This window comes from Sinocyclocheilus rhinocerous, unplaced genomic scaffold (assembly GCF_001515625.1).
Source record: "Sinocyclocheilus rhinocerous isolate Xijiao unplaced genomic scaffold, SAMN03320098_v1.1 scaffold1596, whole genome shotgun sequence".
In the NCBI taxonomy this organism is placed as follows: domain Eukaryota; kingdom Metazoa; phylum Chordata; class Actinopteri; order Cypriniformes; family Cyprinidae; genus Sinocyclocheilus; species Sinocyclocheilus rhinocerous.
The window spans coordinates 202,990-221,886 of record NW_015658739.1 but is presented as its reverse complement, the minus strand read 5'-3'; the positions used below and the strand labels follow the sequence as shown (position 1 = coordinate 221,886).

At 31.7% G+C, this 18,897-nt stretch overlaps 2 protein-coding genes across 2 annotated transcripts in view; both read left to right on the top strand.

Moving 5' to 3' along the window:
- The first annotated feature begins 1,838 nt into the window (after positions 1-1,838).
- On the top strand, positions 1,839-9,939 carry LOC107722857 (SH2 domain-containing protein 6-like). The gene is made up of 15 exons (XM_016531349.1): positions 1,839-1,914; positions 2,295-2,389; positions 2,504-2,561; positions 3,124-3,216; positions 3,327-3,355; positions 3,457-3,487; positions 3,580-3,655; positions 4,648-4,678; positions 4,754-4,787; positions 4,897-5,002; positions 5,912-5,940; positions 6,750-6,781; positions 6,875-6,958; positions 8,437-8,595; positions 9,697-9,939. Exons 2-15 carry the CDS (start codon positions 2,387-2,389, stop codon positions 9,811-9,813), a joined length of 882 nt encoding a protein of 293 aa, XP_016386835.1. The 5' UTR covers positions 1,839-1,914; positions 2,295-2,386; the 3' UTR covers positions 9,814-9,939.
- Positions 9,940-11,528: 1,589 nt separating this feature from the next.
- LOC107722848 (clathrin heavy chain 1-like) overlaps positions 11,529-18,897 on the top strand; it is a 53,621-nt gene continuing 46,252 nt past the window's right edge. The window contains exon 1 of the mRNA XM_016531343.1: positions 11,529-11,855. Within this exon, the coding sequence (XP_016386829.1) occupies positions 11,814-11,855 (42 nt within the window). The 5' untranslated portion in view covers positions 11,529-11,813. The remainder of the gene's footprint in view (positions 11,856-18,897) is intronic.

Sequence of the window (18,897 nt, the reverse complement as noted above, 5' to 3'; positions counted from 1 at the left end):
AAATAAAGGTATAAGGGGGTCATTTGTGGCATGGTATTTATTATTTTAATAGTTTTGTATATCAAAGCTCGAGTTGAAGCTGCTTCATCGAGCCCCTGATCAGTGGACAGCAAGCCAAATAAGTTTACACACAATTTCCTTAATATTATATGGGCAAACGAACTCGTTAAATACATATAAGAATAATGCACAGATGTGACCCTGGAGCACAAAAGCAGTCTTAAGTCGCTGGGGTATATTTGTAGCAATCGCCAAAAATACATTGTATGGGTCAAAATTATAGATTTTTCTTTAATGCCAAAAAAGTAAAGATCATGTTCCATGAAGATATTTTGTACATTTCCTACTGTAAATATATTAAAACTTTTTGATTAGTAATATGCATTGCTAAGAACTTCATTTGGACAACTTTAAAGATGATTTTCTCAGTATTTTGATTTTTTTGCACCCTCAGTATAAATCTCAATTTAGAAAAATTTAGCCTTATGATTGGTTTTGTGGTCCAGGGTCACATATAAGAATAATAATGCATGTTTGGCAGAACTATATACAAAAGCGAAAGACTTTAGTGTTTGCAACTTTACAGATCTTCTTTATGCACCAAGAGCTTGTAACACTCCAAAGAGAAAGGAAAAATTGAAATCGCATCATATGACCCCTTTAAAACAGCGGTGAAAAGCAGCTACATCAATGTGGAAAAAATATGAATAGATAAAATGTAAATAAATACTATATAGGGCCTATAAGCAACACACCTCAAGTGTATTAAAAATAAAGAAATACACATATAAAAATAACTAGCCTATATATACAGACCCTTTTAAAAGGCAGGTTAGTCAAATTTGATGCTATATTGAATTTAACGGGGATGAAATGAGGCTGTGAGCAGGGTCATAGTCTGACATATTTTACACATATCTATATAAAAACATGTAGCATTAAACTGTACGTGTTAATGTTGGTTAAATGCATTATGAACTAACATTAAAGAACAGAGTAGGAAGGTACATTAGTGAAGGTAAATGTTCACCTAACAAACCGTTCTGTGCACTTTGATTTACTGCTTGTGGATCTTTGTAACAGGCTGGTAAGTTCATTTACCTTTTTACAAATCTCACTCTACACATGCAATTTTTTAAATCACTAATTTACCTTAGTAATATTGAAATAATGTATTAATATTAACCAAAAGATGTAAAATATTGTTAATCATGGTAGTTATTCTTGACAGCTAATGCAATAGGCTAATATTAACGAGTGAAAACAGTACTTTTTTGAGTGTTGATAATCAAAGTTGTATTTGCGCTTGAACTGAAAAACACATAGGCCTACAAAAGTATGCAAAGTTATTTTACATTTGATTATTAAATATCTGTACCTGAACATGTACAAACTCCAAAACCTAAAGCATTGTTTCATTTTTATCTTTGTCCTATTTATTTATTTGTGCTATTGCTTATCTTTCGTTCATTTGTTCTTATTTACTGACTGTTCACTTGTCTTCAGTTGGAATCGAGAATTGTAAAATTGAACTGATATCTATAATTTTGGTAACAAAAACAATGATAACAAAACTATTTTATTTTTTGTGGCAGGGCAAGTAAAAATCAAGTAAAAAAGCCCTTATGGCCTATTCACATATATGTGAATCTTCAGCTGCCTCACGATTTGATTCGATTATAATTATGATGCATCACAATGCATCTTTTCCTCCAATTCTTTAATTAATAATAATTACTATAGTAATAATCACAATAAAGCTCTTTTTGTTATTTTACCTTTGTTATTTAAAATAAAAACAAAGATGCAAATAAAAAAAAACAGTAGAGGAAATACAACAGTATGAAGCTCCACCATGTGAACGTCCCACCATTAAAGTCCAACCGCGCCAAGTAGAGGAGAATGTTTACCTGGGTATCTATCTGTCTATCTGTCTGTCTGTCTTAATCAAGTTACAAATGGATTGGTTATCTTTGCATGGGATGTAAGAAAATATTTACATGTAATTAGTTTTATATTTTTCACTAATATGTAATAGGAATCTTCCCACATAGTGACGTAGATATGTGGGGTGTGTTAGAACGAACCGTTTTAGGTAGGCGTGGTTATCTCTTTGGATTTGAGACTTTAGTCTTTGCAACTTTACAGATCTTCTTTATGCACCAAGAGCTTGTAACACTCCAAAGAGAAAGGAAAACTTGAAATCACATCATATGACCCCTTTAAGTATGCTGAATACATGTTTAAGGTCATAATATTTTTAATGATTTAGTGTCTAATGCTTCTTTTCTCAGGTTATCCAGATCGAACCCCAAACCCTGTTATTCCCAAAAGACAGGCAGCACCGCCGCCACGACCAGCCAAGATCACCCCGATAGGGAAAAGCATGGTAAAACATCTAAATTACAGCAATATCTGTGCCTTAGCCTTTAATATAAGTTAATTAAACAAAATAGGTGTGTATAGCTTTTTCGACTCAGTTGTGTGTTTCTTTTTCTTCTAGAAGCCAGAGCCGCCTCACGACCCAGAGGAGTTTTACATCGACCCCAGTGACAGCAAACGTGAGTCTCTGAAACAAGCACATAAATTAAGAAAAGAAAGACTTTTTTTGATGCAGAGCATTTATTTGATCAAAAATACAGTAAAAACAGTTAAATATTATTACAATTTAAAATAGCTGTTTTCTGTGTGAGTCTATGTTAAAATATAATTTATTTCTGTGATGCGCAGCTGTATTTTCAGCATCATTACTCCAGTCTTCAGTGTCACATGATCTTCAGAAATCATTCTAATATGCTGATTATTAGAAACATTTCTGATTATTATCAATGTTGGAAACAGTTGTGCTGCACAATATTTTTGTGGAAACCGTGATACATTTTATTTTTCAGGATTCTTTGATGAATAGAAAGTTCAAAAGAACAGCATTTATTTGAAATAGAAATCTTTTGCAACATTATAAATGTCTTTACTGTCGCTTTTGATCAATTTAATGCATCCTTGATGAATACAAGTATTAATTTCATTTTTAAAAAATCTTGCTGAGTTTTGCACAATAGAGTAATTCAGAGAAAAATGGATGGCCTAGTGTACATGAAAACTCTTCAACTTTATATTTTCTAGCGCCTGAGGTAATACGTAAAGATAAACCTGGTAAAAAAGCCCCTCCTAAGAGACCCCCGATGAGACCTCCACCGGCCCCTCAGCAAGATGAAGGTCATTTCAAGACTATGTTCATCAAACTATCACAGATATTTATATTGGATATTACAGTATTAGTTGATGGCACACTGCATGTTTAGTTACTGTACTCTCTGACCTTCCAGACGTTTACTTGGACCCAAATGAAGGGCAGGTAAGCATGACTAGCATTGAAAATGATTTTAAAAAATATTAGTCATTCTTGTCAGATATTATGTGATCATTTTAATATCACTTTATATTTGTTTCTGTCAGGATGATGATACCTATCTAGATCCTGTAGCAGGTCAGCACTCCATGTTTGTATAACTTAAAATGATTTTGTAATGATAAGTTGACTTGAATCATATTTGTTATTCTTTATTTTATCTTTTCCAGAACCTCCTGCACCCCGAAGCCTGGCCCGCATGCCATTGCCCCCTAAAACTGTAGGGCGAGACCTTCCACCACAAATGTATGTATGTCTCTGTATGTCAAAATCAGGGTTATTACCATAAAATAAAACCATATTTAAAAAAAATGTTACTCGGAATATATATATATATATATATACTGTATATACTGTATATACAATTCATTGAAGTATTGTTAAGAGTATTTCAAATCCTATTAAATTTGAGTTTTGAGCAATGAATATAGCCTTTGATGCTGATATGGCATAAAGTTATAAATAAATAATAATCAACTAAAATTAAAAACATTTTTACTCAAAGTACATTAACAGATATTTTCAAAAAAGTTTCTCCTGGGAAAATATGAGATTTAAAAAAAAAAATCAAATATCAATTTGAAAGATTGTATATAATTGTTTTATTTAGCCTATTTATTTATAGTTTCTTTGTAAAATATAATATTGTTAAATTATTGTGTATAATTCATTGAAGTATTGTTGATTGCCATATTGCTGATATGGCTTAAAATAGTAAATAATAATAAATAACTAACATTCAAATGCAAAAAAGGAAAATACAAAAATAAAAATTCAAAATATTGAAACTATAATAGTATGTAAATGATACTGAAAATAACACTGGTCTAAATTCATTTATTACAGACTCACATTAAATGATGGTGTTTGATAATGACTTCTTTTGCTAAAGCATCACAATTACTATTCTTAGAATTACCTTTATGCATTTAGTAGCAATGTTTATCTTGAACAACTGACTGTGCATTAAATATACAATTTATATTCATCAATATGCATCATTTCTGTCTCCTAAGAATTGAACACATGACATTGGTGTTGCTAGTTCAATGCATCCCACAAATGCACATTAAAGGAGCGACCCGAGTCATGTCTATAGATACCAGAATATCACAGAGAACTTACTGGGGATATTTTTTTATTAGGCCAGTAAAAAACCTTAAAACTGTGCATCGTCCCGCTAGTGACTCTTGTTTGCAAAACCTAGTTTGGTGATACCGTTTCTTTTGGTTTTACAGAATGAAGCCACCTGTTCCCAGAGCCAAATCTGTAAGTGCTAGTTTGACACATTCATGCATTCATTACAGTCTTCTTCTCTCTTGATTCGTTTGTTGGTTTCCGCAGAGTTCGGTCCTGATCGGTGACACTGTGAACAAAGGTTAGGGAGTTTTTCCCGCTCTAGATGTGTTTGTAATTGTGTTTAACTCACGCGTGATGATACAGAGCCACATGTACAGCTTTATTTGACGTCTTCTGTGATCGTTTAGTTCTGCCGCCGGAAGTAAAACGCGCCACGTTTTCTGGCCAGCTGCCACCCGCACTAAACAGCAAACCGGTTCCTCCCATCATCCTCCCCAAAGAACCCAAACCCAGGTGAGTCTTTGAAGCCTTTACCTCTTTACATGTTCAGAAACGTCCTGGACATATTTCACCCTAAAACCAAAGGAGAAAAGTAAGAAATCTGAAGCCCATTTTCATGAAAATGTCTTCAACCTCACGCTATTGTAATTCTCAGTACATTTACATTTAGTCATTTAGCAGACGCTTTTATCCAAAGCGACTTACAAATGAAGACAATAGAAGAAATCAAAATCAACAAGAGAGCAATGATATACAATCTCAGTAGTCCACTGTAAAGCAAAAATATTATTTTCATTAATCTAAGGTGAAAAAAAATAATATTTAAATAGTAAAGTAAAATTGTTAGTATGGCTCAAGGATGTATTTGTTACATGGCTTTTTATTTAAGTTGAATTTATAAAAAAAAAAATCTGACATTTTTATTAGTTCTCTTAATATCTATGTAATTTTTATTTTAAAGGTTTAGTTTTAGTTTATTTAGTTTTAGTTGTTTCAGTACTCAAACTAAACTAAAAGTTAATTTTTTCAATTATTATTTTTATTTATTTATTTATAAGTGATGAGAATGTTTTTGTGGTTTTAGTTAATGATATTAACCCTGGATTTTTTTATTACTGTCTTACAGTTTTGTTGTTGTTGTTGTTGTTTTTTGCATTAATATAAGTTTAATATAGACTAATTAAGTGTTAGTTTATTTAGCTTTAGTTATTTTGGTACTTTAGTACTTAAACTTAAACTAATAAGAAATGCTGAAATAAGTTTCTTTCTTTATTTTTTAAGGTTTTTTTCAATTCATATTTATTTTATTTCAACTAATAAGAATGTTTTTTGCTGTTTTAGTTTTAGTTCATGATAATAACCCTGGATTTATAAACAGCATGTTTCTCAAACTCACATACAGTAAATGTGTTGTGTTTCTAGTCCTCCTCCTCCTTCTCTGGACAGCACAGGTGAGCACTTTTATTATTTTCATTTATTTGTCATTCTCTCTAAAATCTTCATCTTTTGATGTAACTGTAACTGTTATCGTATGTCGCATGAAAACAATGATCAGAATCAGTCATACTTTCCATATAATTAATTCATGTTCTTTCCATTTTTAAGGTTTTTTTCAATTCATATTTATTTTATTTCAACTAATAAGAATGTTTTTTGCTGTTTTAGTTTTAGTTCATGATAATAACCCTGGATTTTTCATTACTGTCTCATTACAGTTCAGGTTTTTTAAAATAAATAAATAAAGTTATTTATTATTTTCATTAACGTAATCAGCATTTGGTGTCAGTGTGGGCTTAACTGTCATGAAAATAAAGTCACATTGCTTTCTTTATGCAAAACAGTTTTTTCCATTAGTTTTTTTGTGGTGAAATATAAGACACACAAATATTTAAAGCCTATTTTAGGTACAGTAAGATTATTTGCATCATGATATTTTCATGCAAATGTCTCCAATCTCGCCCGGTTCTTAGTAGTCCACTGTAAAGCAAAAATTTTATTTTCATTAATCTAATTTAAAAACATTTTTCATTTAAATTGTAAAGTAAAGATGTCAGTAAAGCTCATGGTTGTATTTGTTACATGGTTTTTTATTTATGCTGAGTTTATTGAAAAAAGTATTGGGTGATTTTTCCAGTGTTATTTTAGTATCAATGATATACTATTTTTGTAAATATTTGGATTTAGATTTTATTTTTCTGTTGTCATTTTAATAGAATCAGTCATACTTTCCATATAATTAATTCATGTTCTTTCCATACAGCACTTTCTTTTGGAGCAAAGCCAGTCGCTCAGGTAAACACTACAGATTTATGTGATTGGTGACAAACTGCAAAAGATGTCGCTGTATTCAGTCACTGATTGGCTGACGGTTTTGATCACAATCAGGGGGCGGGGCTACAGGACAAAGAGTGGTTTGCTGGAGTTTGTGAACGTAAGACTGCAGAGGAAACCGTGCTCAGGATTAACAAGGTGTGTCTGCGTTTGTGTGTGATTGACATTTTATTTAAATGCTGCATGTTTATCATCTAAATGAGAATGTTTAGTTGAGTCATATTGTTCTGAAATATAAAAGATAAGATAAAATAAATATTGAAATTTTATTTAAATGCTTCATGTTTATCATCTAAATGGCAATGTTGTGTTGAGTCATTGTTCTGAAATTAAGCAGTAAAATAAAAATAAAAATAAATAAAAAGATGATCAAATAAAATATAAAATAAAATGAAATATAAAATAATTATTTAAATTTTATTTAAATGCTTCATGTTTATCATCTAAATGGCAATGTTGTGTTGAGTCATTGTTCTGAAATTAAGCAGTAAAATAAAATAAAAAGAAATAAAAAGATGATCAAATAAAATATAAAATAAAATGAAATATAAAATAATTATTTTAATTTTATTTAAATGCTGCATGTTTATCATCTAAATGGGAATGTTCCTTGAGTTATATTGTTCTGAAATTAAGTTTTAAAACAAAATAAAATGTATAAAAAAATTATAATAAAAGATGATAAAATAAATTATAAAATGACAAAATTGTGCTCAGGATTAACAAGCTGTGTCTGTGTTTGTGTGATTTTTATTTGATTTTATTTAAATTCTGCATGTTTTTCCTTTATATGAGAACGTTCAGTCGAGTCATTGATCTGAAATTAAACAATCAAATAAAATAGAAAATACAAAAATACAAAATAAAAAAAGATTATAAAATGAAATATAAAATAAATATATTAAATTTTATTAAAATGCTGCATGTTTATCATCTAAATGGAAATGTTCAGTTGAGTTTTATTGTTCTGAAATCAAGGAATAAATTAAAATATAAAATAAAATGAAATCTAAGATAAAATGACAAAATAAAACCAGGATAAAATCAGGATTAAAAAGATGTGCCTCTGTTTATGTGCGATTTGTATTTTTTAAAAATTAATTTTATTTAAATTCAGCATATTATTCTTAAATATGGGAGTGTTCATTTGAGTTATATTGTTCTGAAATTAATCAATAAAAATAATATATAAAAATAAAAAGATGAAAATAAAATACAAAATACAATGTATTATGAAATATATATTTTTTTACATTTTATTTAAATGTGGCATGTTTATCATCTAAATTGGAATGTTTAGTTGAGTCATTGTTCTGAAATTAAGCACATAATAATAATAAAAAAGTAATATAATAATAATAATAATAGTAATAATATAAAGTAAAATGAAATATAAAATAATTTAAAAATGTATTTAAATCCTGCATGTTTATTCTCAATATGTGATTGTTCAATTGAGTCATATTGTTTTGAAATTAAGCAACACAATTAAACAAAATAATGTTAAACATAAAATAAAAGTACATCAAATAATATATATTTGCTTAATATCTGGAGCTGTTTTTCACTAGTTTTAAACAAAAAGTATATTTGGTGTGTGTGTGTGTGTTTTGCAGGACGGCACGTTTCTGGTCAGATACAGCAGTTCTCAGAATGACCGTCAGCCCTTCACACTGGTCGTGCTTTACCGGCAGACCGTTTACAACATCCCGGTGCGCTTCCTGGAGGATTCGCAACAGTACGCGCTCGGAAAAGAGGGCAAGAAGACGGAAGAGGTAGAGGAGGAGAGGAAGATGCTCTGTGTTATATGTGACGTCCGCACATCTGTCTGTCTGCTTTCACTTCACATTCACATGTAGTTTGATAGCAGTCACGCAGCTGTGCATGATTTTACATTTATGCATTTTGCAGAGGCTTTTATCCAAAGCGACTTACAATGCATTAATTTTTGTCAATTCATGCATTCCCTGGGATTCAAACCCATGGCCTTGGTGTTGCTAGCGACATGCCCTGATGTTTAAGCTGAGCTTAAAGCACTTTAAGAAATACTCCAGATATATTTTTTTTAAAGTATCATTTAATTAAATGACCTTGACCCAACACCTTAGCAACCACCCAGAGTACCCTAGCAACCGCATAGCAACACCCTAGCAACCACCCCGGGTACCCTAGCAACCGCATAGCAACACCCTAGCAACCACCCCGGGTACCCTAGCAACCGCATAGCAACACCCTAGCAACCACCCCGTGTACCCTAGCAACCGCATAGCAACACCCTAGCAACCATCCCGGGTAGCCTAGCAACCGCATAGCAACAACAAAAAAAGCAAACCACTTTGCGTTGATTTTCTTTCAAGTAATGAAAACGTTTTTAAATGACTATAATTTTAGTTTCAGTTTTATATATATTTGATCTATATTTTGCTTTGACATAAAAACTTTTATCATAATCATTTTTAACATTTCATTGTGTGTGTGTATATATATATATATATACAGTATATATATGTGTGTGTGTATAATGTTATTTCATATATATATTTTGTGTGTGTATATATATACTGTATATATATATATAATTTTGTATATTTGATGTCAAATTGTGTATATACTGTGTGTGAATATATATTTTATTCATATATATCTATATATATGTTTTTTCATATATATATATATATATACACAGACAAAATGATTCAAAATGTCAGAAATAAAAATATATAAATAAATAAATGTGTATATGTGTGTGTATGTATATATTATCAAACGATTTTCAAAAGTTATTGAACATTTTTTTTATGTCAAAGCAAAACTGCAGAATGACAGTAAATATTGCGCATTATGATAGTTCTGATGATGATGTGTGTGTTTTGCAGCTCTTCAGCAGCTTGCAGGAGATGATCTCTCATCACATGAAGAACCCCATCCTCCTGATCGACCGTAAGAGTCAAGCTAAACACAGCACTCAGCTCTCACGCCCCGCTCGGCCCTAACGCTGCACCCTCCTCCGCCTGATACTGACCCTGATATCACAAACACGCACTCATACACTGCCTAAACTATTTATTACACTGTGTTTGTAATGCAGTCAGATATTCATAGTGTGTCTTGTGTTCAGTACAGTTTTTAAATCTATGTAGTGATCATTGAACTAACTTGAGTTAAATTCTCACATATATAATGTTTACAGGACAACATGTTGTCTCGGTGTAAAATAGTTAATAAATAAATAAAAATCAACATGTGACCTTTCTGACATTTTTTTTCCCCACACAAACTTTGCAGTCAAATTAAAACAAAATTACAGAAGCTTAAATATTATTTCATGTGAGCTTTGTGAAGATTCTTTGAAACTATAAGCTAATTGTATGTTAAGTGGTGAAGCGGTATACAGTCGCGGTGCTATTTGATAAACTATGTATCAACATCGTGGTACTTTGAAATGATTTGCATATTAATGCAGCATGATGTTTACTCGACAGATCCATAAAATGCCGATTTATACTTCAAACATTACCATGCTACTTTTCTCTTTATGTGTCAGTGCTATTAGCGTTACCTGAAACTATTCAAAACATTTCTTCCATGAAATTGATGTTAACTAAAATATATAACTTTAAGTTATAGTTTCTGCAAATATTTCAGTTTGTTGTCAAAGGAATATTTTATAGCTTTAGTTTAAGTAGTTACATTTCTGAAACATACTAATTTACTAAAATTACTAAAAATAACCAAACTAACATGGAAATAAAACTAAATAGACATTTAATAAAATAAACAAAAATGTAAAAAAAAGTGTTAAATAAAAAAATATATAGAAACAATTTCAGTTATACTTTCAGTAAAATTATCTTTAGTTTAAGTTGAAGTACTTAAATTACTAAAACTAAAAATAACTAAACTAAACTAAAACTTAAATAAAAAATAAACAAATTAAAAAAAGAAAAACTTAAAAAAAAATTGTTCATTCAAATAAATGTTACCTAAAATATAAAAATTCAGTAAAAAATCTTTGTCTTTCAGTCTTAGAGTAAATATTTCAGTTAGTTGTCAAAGGAATATTTTATAGTTTTAAGTACTTAAATTACTTAAATTTTATTAAAATTAGTAATAAAAAAATAATAACCTAAAACTGAAACTAAATAGACCATTAAAAAAAATGTAAAAACATTTGTTAATTTAAATAAATGTTAACTAAATAATATATACAAAACTTTCAGTAAATATTTCAGTTGTGTCATGTGTTAGTTAAAGTTGAAGTACTTAAAATAAAAATATAAAATAAAATAAAATAAAATAAAAACTAAGCAGACATATTTTTAAAAAGAAAAAAAAATCATAAAAGGTAAATTAAAATGACGGAAAATATAAAAATAAATTCAAAATAATAACAAATGCTATAATATTATATGAATGATCCTAAAACAGCAGTGGTTTAATGCCATGTGTATAGTTAGTCAGTTGTGTCATGTGTTATAGTTTATTTAAAGTTGAAGTAATAATAACAAATACTATATGGGTGATCCTAAAACAGCAGTGACCGTGTGTGTGGTGGTTGTTGCTGCTGCTCTGAGTGAGTGTGCAGAAATAGACCCCCAGTATTTCTGGCTGGAGGGGGGGCTTCCTGCTGTCACATGTTCGTCTCGAGCGGAAGGCTACAGCTGACCCCCTCACACTCCCTTAACCGCAAACTCACGCACTTGCCTGCTTCATACCTCACTCTGCTCCTGTGAGAGCGTGTTTACAGCATCTGCGCCGCAGGACGGGAGTCTCGTATCAGTGCGCGCGGATCTACTTTCTCGCGCGGAGGAGTCCGGCAGCGCTCCGAGAAGTTGCCCGGAGTGAATCTGACCGGCCGAAGACGCAGAGATTCACGAGCTTTCCCTCAATATCCTCGTCTAACGGCTCAAGCAACTCAGAGGAACAGAACACGAACACAACTCTTCATCTGCGCCCCCCTCCTCCTCATCTTCCTCCTCTCCTCTCCGTGAGAATGGCGCAGATTTTACCGATCCGCTTCCAGGAGCATCTGCAGGTAAAACCGCACGGACTCACGCAACATTCGTGGCTCTGCGCTCGACGCAGTTAAACGGGAAAGACGCAGCTGTGTAACGGCGGCCTCGCCCGCGCGCAAGTTACATAGTTGATACATATGTGACATGAAAGAATATAGAGTTGCGTTACATGTTACATAGTCGCCTGGCATTGAAAAGAATGACGGTAAAGGGATTGATACATAGTAGCATGGTTCCGTGACGTGTCAGAAATTGTTACATAGTTGCGTGACACTGTATCATGGAATGTTTCTTTTTATTTTTTTTAAATGTTACACAGTTGCACTTGCCCAGCGTTTAAAATAATGCTTGTTACATGAACATTTTTATTTAATATTAATATTTTAGGTTACAGCTGAATCTGTACATGTCCACTTCAATAGCCCCGCAGTGTTTTTAAGTATTATTACATACAGTATGTAATACTAAGTATTTTTACTCATAGTACTATGTTAAGTATTGCTACATATAATACTATTCCATGTACAGTAAGATGAGCTCATAAAACTGCTTGTATGATCATTATATACAAATTAGAACTCGTTTTAGTTGAAGTACACTGCTTGTTGACATTTTATCCCATCTACCTTGACACATTGTGACATAGTTTTATGATAAATTGCACAGTATAGTTGCATGGTATGCAAAAAATACTTTACTGTAATGAAACGAGCATCTTTGCTGAAGCGAGTTTTAGAGATGATGAAACGGTTAATAATATTTGGATGACTCTTCATAATGCAATGTGAAATCCTGTATTATAGCCTCTATTTATGAAAACAAGGCCTCGAATGATACATTTGTGTGTTGAAGTGCGTTGAAGCTCTTTTGTAAGTTGGTGATGTGTTTTTTTGTTTTGTCCTTTAAGGCTGACGTCTCTTTTCTCTCTGTACTGCATTAGTCAGATGAGCTTGTGTCTGTTATTGTGGGCTGGAAATGCACTGTCAGTAACTCCAGACATGCGGTATTCCTTCCTCACAGATAAAACATTCAGCACAGTGCTGTCATGTGTGGCTTCAGATAGCACCGTCTTAAAGCAATAGTTCACCCAAAAATGAATATTAGCTGAAAATCTCCTCACCCTCAGGTTATTCAAGATTAGGATGAGTTTGTTTCTTCATCAGATTTGGAGAAATGTAGCATTGCATCAGTGTCTCAGCAATGGATGCTCTGCAGTGAATGGGTGCCGTCAGAATGAGAGTCCAAACAGCTGATAAAAACATCACAATAATCCACACCACTCCAGTCCATCAGTTAATGTCTTGAGAAGCCAAAAGCTGCGTTTGTAAGAAACAAATCCATCTTTAAGATGATTTAACTTCAAAGCATTGCTTAAATACGAGTCCATAATCTATAATAACGCTTCCTCCAGTGAAAAAGTGGTCTGGTCTGAATCAGGAGAGAAATCTGCACAGATCAAGCACTGTTTAAACAGCTCTAAACAAATCTGTGGGTTGATTTTGATGCGAGAGAAAACATGAGATGGACCTTTTCCACTGGAGGAAGCGTTATTATGGATTATAGACTCGTATTTTAGCCGTATGATGGAATTGTTTTTTACAAACACGCAGCTTTTGTCTTCTCCAGCATTAATTGATGGTCTGGAGTGGTGTGGATTATTGTGTTTTTTGAGTTATTATTATTTCATCTGAGCTTTAACAGTTGAGATTTAACTGGAGTCCTATGTTTTGGGTTGATCACTGCCTCAACAATGTTTTTTTTTTTTCAGCTTTGCCACATATACATATTTTAGAAATGAACCATTCAATCAACAAAATTAAACACAATAATCCACAAGTAATCCACACCACTCCAGTCCATCAGTTAATGTCTTGAGAAGCCAAAAGCTGCGTTTGTAAGAAACAAATCCATCTTTAAGATGATTTAACTTCAAAGCATTGCTTAAATACGAGTCCATAATCTATAATAACGCTTCCTCCAGTGAAAAAGTGGTCTGGTCTGAATCAGGAGAGAAATCTGCACAGATCAAGCACTGTTTAAACAGCTCTAAACAAATCTGTGGGTTGATTTTGATGCGAGAGAAAACATGAGATGGACCTTTTCCACTGGAGGAAGCGTTATTATGGATTATAGACTCGTATTTTAGCCGTATGATGGAATTGTTTTTTACAAACACGCAGCTTTTGTCTTCTCCAGATGTTAACTGATGGACTGGAGTGGTGTGGATTACTTGTGGATTATTGTGATGTTTTTATCAGCTGTTTGGACTCTCATTCTGACGGCACCCATTCACTGCAGAGGAGCCATTGCTGAGACACTACATTTCTCCAAATCTGATGAAGAAACAAAGTGAGGGTGAGCACTTTTTCAGCATATTTTCATTTTTGGATGAACCATTCCTCGTGTTTTCTGCTTGAGTGAGATGAGATGACTCAGCTTTCCAGTAAACCAGTCGCAAAGACTTGCTTCACTCATTTCTTCTGGATTGAAGAGTGTGTTCTGTGGATCCATTGGAAACAATGGGACAGTGTTATTTTGGAGATGAGGGCCTCAGTGCCAAACGCTAATGAAGCTTCATTCTACACGCCGTTGAAAATATTCTCCATGACAGAGACGTGCGAGCGTTTCTCAGACTGTCCCAGCCTCACCTTTCCTCAGGCCGTGTTTTCTGGAATTCTCTCTGCAGCTGATTGAAACCAGATGCTGCCGTCTCATTTAGATGTACGGCTGCTTCACTGGGATTTGAGATGATATTTTGTTGTAAAATGGGGAATTTCAGAGCGTGTCTCTTGAGATACTGTCCCTCCATGTTCTCTCTCTCTCTCTCGTGTTATTCTGGTGTCGGACGCTCAGCCGGTGCAGTTCGGTCAAAGAATGCCAAGAATCTGCAGCCGGCAGGACTTTGGGCCTCTAGCAGCTCGGCTTTATGTCTTGAGCGTGTGTTTGAGTTCATTCAGAGCTGGATTATGTTGATACAGTTTGATCCTGAATGGAAATGTGTGTGTGCTTTTATAAATAGACACACAGTTCATTCTGCTCATGTCTTCTAAATATATTGAACTGGAAAAGGAACAAACAGACAGATATAAATATATCCAGCTTCACACGTCTTTCAAATCACTTCTTATAGATCTTAAAAGTGTATGATTATCCATAACACCAGATTTTACATAAATACTCCTTATTATTCAAATGACTATTTTTTTTTATTTTTTAATTTAAATGACTATATAAATTTTTTTGTAATTATTTGAATTAACTTTTTTATTTTTATTATTTAAATGACTTTTTATTTATTTTTTTATCATATTATTTAAATTTAATTTTTTTATTATTTAAATTACTATTTTTTTATTTAAATGACTATTATATTTTTTGTAATTATTTGAATGAACTTTTTATTTTTATTATTTAAGTGACTTTTTATTTATTTTTTATCGTATTATTTAAATGACTTTTTATTTTTTTTATTATTTAAATGACTATTTTCTATTTAATTTTTATTTCTATAATTTAAATGACAATTTTTCATTTTTATTATTTATTTTTTACTATTTAAATGTCTATTTTTCATTTTTTATTATTTAATAACTGATGGACTGGAGTGGTGTGGATTACTTGTGGATTATTGTGATGTTTTTATCAGCTGTTTGGACTCTCATTCTGACGGCACCCATTCACTGCAGAGGAGCCATTGCTGAGACACTACATTTCTCCAAATCTGATGAAGAAACAAAGTGAGGGTGAGCACTTTTTCAGCATATTTTCATTTTTGGATGAACCATTCCTCGTGTTTTCTGCTTGAGTGAGATGAGATGACTCAGCTTTCCAGTAAACCAGTCGCAAAGACTTGCTTCACTCATTTCTTCTGGATTGAAGAGTGTGTTCTGTGGATCCATTGGAAACAATGGGACAGTGTTATTTTGGAGATGAGGGCCTCAGTGCCAAACGCTAATGAAGCTTCATTCTACACGCCGTTGAAAATATTCTCCATGACAGAGACGTGCGAGCGTTTCTCAGACTGTCCCAGCCTCACCTTTCCTCAGGCCGTGTTTTCTGGAATTCACTCTGCAGCTGATTGAAACCAGATGCTGCCGTCTCATTTAGATGTACGGCTGCTTCACTGGGATTTGAGATGATATTTTGTTGTAAAATGGGGAATTTCAGAGCGTGTCTCTTGAGATACTGTCCCTCCATGTTCTCTCTCTCTCTCTCGTGTTATTCTGGTGTCGGACGCTCAGCCGGTGCAGTTCGTTTTTATTTTTATTATTTAAGTGACTTTTTATTTATTTTTTATCGTATTATTTAAATGACTTTTTATTTTTTTTATTATTTAAATGACTATTTTCTATTTAATTTTTATTTCTATAATTTAAATGACTATTTTTCATTTTTATTATTTATTTTTTACTATTTAAATGTCTATTTTTCATTTTTTATTATTTAAATGGCTAATTGCTTGTTCTGCCCATGTCTCTGTCTCTGTCCTCTGATTGGCTGCTGATGTAAAGCTGTAACCCAATAGAGGTTGGGCTAATGAAGTTACAAGCAAGAAGAGGAAAGGTGTTTATCAACAGCATAAACTGACACAGAGGACTAGTTTTATGACACACACACACACTCAAAATATAATATATAACTATCTTTATTTGAACTCATTGCTCGCATGATTGCGTTTTGAGCAGAATATGAATGAAATAGTCTTTCCTGTCTTTAATATCAGTTGGTTTTTGGTTAAACAATATTGGTTTTGTAACATTATCTGCTAATATTTAACCTGTCTAGCGATGATCCTCTCAGACACACACACTAGAGTTACTATAGTTAACTGAATCTAAAACAAAAAACAAAAAACAAACATTTTTTTAAAATCTGAAATGAACATGAACTAAAATAAAATCTAAAAAACTTAAATTTATTTAATTTCAGCTTGTTGCCAAAGAAAAAAAAAAAAGTTTAACTTGAGCTACTAAAACAACTTAAACTAAAACTGAAATAAAAATGAATAAAAACTGTATATACATAAAAAACTATATAAATTACAAAAAGCAAAGCAACATGTTTAAGTTTTTCATCTAATATTTATATTTTATTTCAAAATTTTTTTAATTAAAACAACTTATTTTTTAATATTTTTGAAGACGGATAGTTGATCAAATGTAATTAAAAAAAAATATATATATATTTTGAAATGGTAATGCCAGTATAATTAATAATGCATGTAATAATGCGTTGATCTCTCCGTCTTTTGCACGAGTAACAGCAAAGGCATGGTTTTGCTTTCCAGGGAAAGCATATGATTATCAAACGTTCACCTTGAATTGTTTTTTGGATAACAGCGATTGCCAAATGCATGAATGTTGCAGTAAGAGATCAGTAAGCGGAAGAGAGTCTCCTGACTGCGTCTGCTTCATCTCATTCTGCTTTGAGACGGAGCATTATCATAGACGACGAGCCCGTCAGCATCAGCCCATGGGAAATGAGTTTACCTCCTCCTCATTAGGATCTGTGTGTGTGTGACTGGACATCTGGAGCTTTCTGCCCCACTACATCCGGAGTGTCCTGTGGGACTTTAGTGAGGACGTGTCATAAATGCAGTGCTTTTCATATAGATCTAATGCTGCTGTGTATGTACAATAACAGGCATCTAACCCTTCACTTAAACTGGTCTTATTTAAAGCCACACCTGATTTGGCTGATTTATGAATCTTTTAAAAAGTCGCTGTTCGACAGGGTGTTGATGTTGATGAGAAGAATTTTCACTAATAATGTAATTTTGGACCTTACAAGTTTAGCAAAGCAAGCACACTGAGTCCTTTATTATTCTTAAAACTTCTCTTATTTATATATTTATTTATATTTATGTATTTATTATTTTTATATTTATTTATCTTAATTTTACATTAAAGTTTTGCCAAGTTTTTTTAAATTTTATTAATAAAAAATTAAAAAAAATAATGTTTTGATCTTTTTTATTTTATTTTATAAATTTTTTAGCAAGTGGTTAATTTTGAATGCTTTATTTTAAATTATTTATTCATTTTAATTTTACATTTTTATGATTGTGATTGTGTGACCTCATTTCCAGCAAAACACATTTTAAAGCATGAATCTATTGTTAAAAGACAATCTCAGGATTAATAAAACTCTTAAAATAATTAAATATTAGATGAAAAACTTATTTCAGTTGCCAAGGCTAGTTTTTTAGGTTTAAGTACTTCAACTAAAATATAAATTAAAGCTAAATAGAAAACATATATTAAAAAAACTAATAAATCCTGAGATTAAAATATAAATTAAAGCTAAATAGAATTCTGAGATTTGGTCCTTTATTTAAAATTTATGATTTAATTATTTTTAGCAAGTGTTTTATTTTGATTGTATTTTTTTAAATTTTATGTTCTTATTTACATTTTTGAAAGTTTTTTTTGTTGAATGTTTTTACTTTAAAATGATTAATTTTGACTGTATTATTTAATTTATTTTTAGCAAGTGTCTTATTTTGATTGTTTTTTCTTAAATATTTTAATATGACAGTTTTATGATTTAAATTTTTTGAAAGGGTCTTTGAGTGCTTTTACTTTAAAATGATTAATTTTCACATTTTTATGATTACATTTTTAGGAAGTGTTTTATTTTGATTGTATTTTCCAAATTATTTTAATTTGATGTTTTTATGATTTACGTTTTTTGGAGAGTATTTTTGAATGTTTTTATTTTAAAATGATTAATTTTGACTTTTTATATGATTTAATTTTTAGCAAGTGTTTTATTTTGATATTTTCTTTAAATACTTTAAATATATTTATATTTTTAAGCTGACGGTAGTGCAGTAGTATGTTTTGGTCTGAATGTAAATGACGTGTGTTGGTTGTTCAAAAATGTGATCTAATTTGCAGTGAAAAACATAATTTTTTATTTTAAAGCATGCATTTCTTGTTCAATCTCAGGATCTTATCCAGACAGCGAGATCCGAGCCGTATCTAGAGACCAAGCATCACAGATCTGTCTGTCTGTCTGTGTGTGTGTGTGTGTGTGTGTGTGTGTGTGTGTGTGAGCGTG

What these genes read in the sequence shown, in the direction of transcription:
- LOC107722857 (XM_016531349.1), top strand. An exon ending in TGGACCCAAATGAAGGGCAG is followed by an intron (nt 3,356 to 3,456) that starts GTAAGCATGACT and finishes TGTTTCTGTCAG; the next exon opens with GATGATGATACCTATCTAGA. An exon ending in AGGGCAAGAAGACGGAAGAG is followed by an intron (nt 8,596 to 9,696) that starts GTAGAGGAGGAG and finishes TGTGTTTTGCAG; the next exon opens with CTCTTCAGCAGCTTGCAGGA.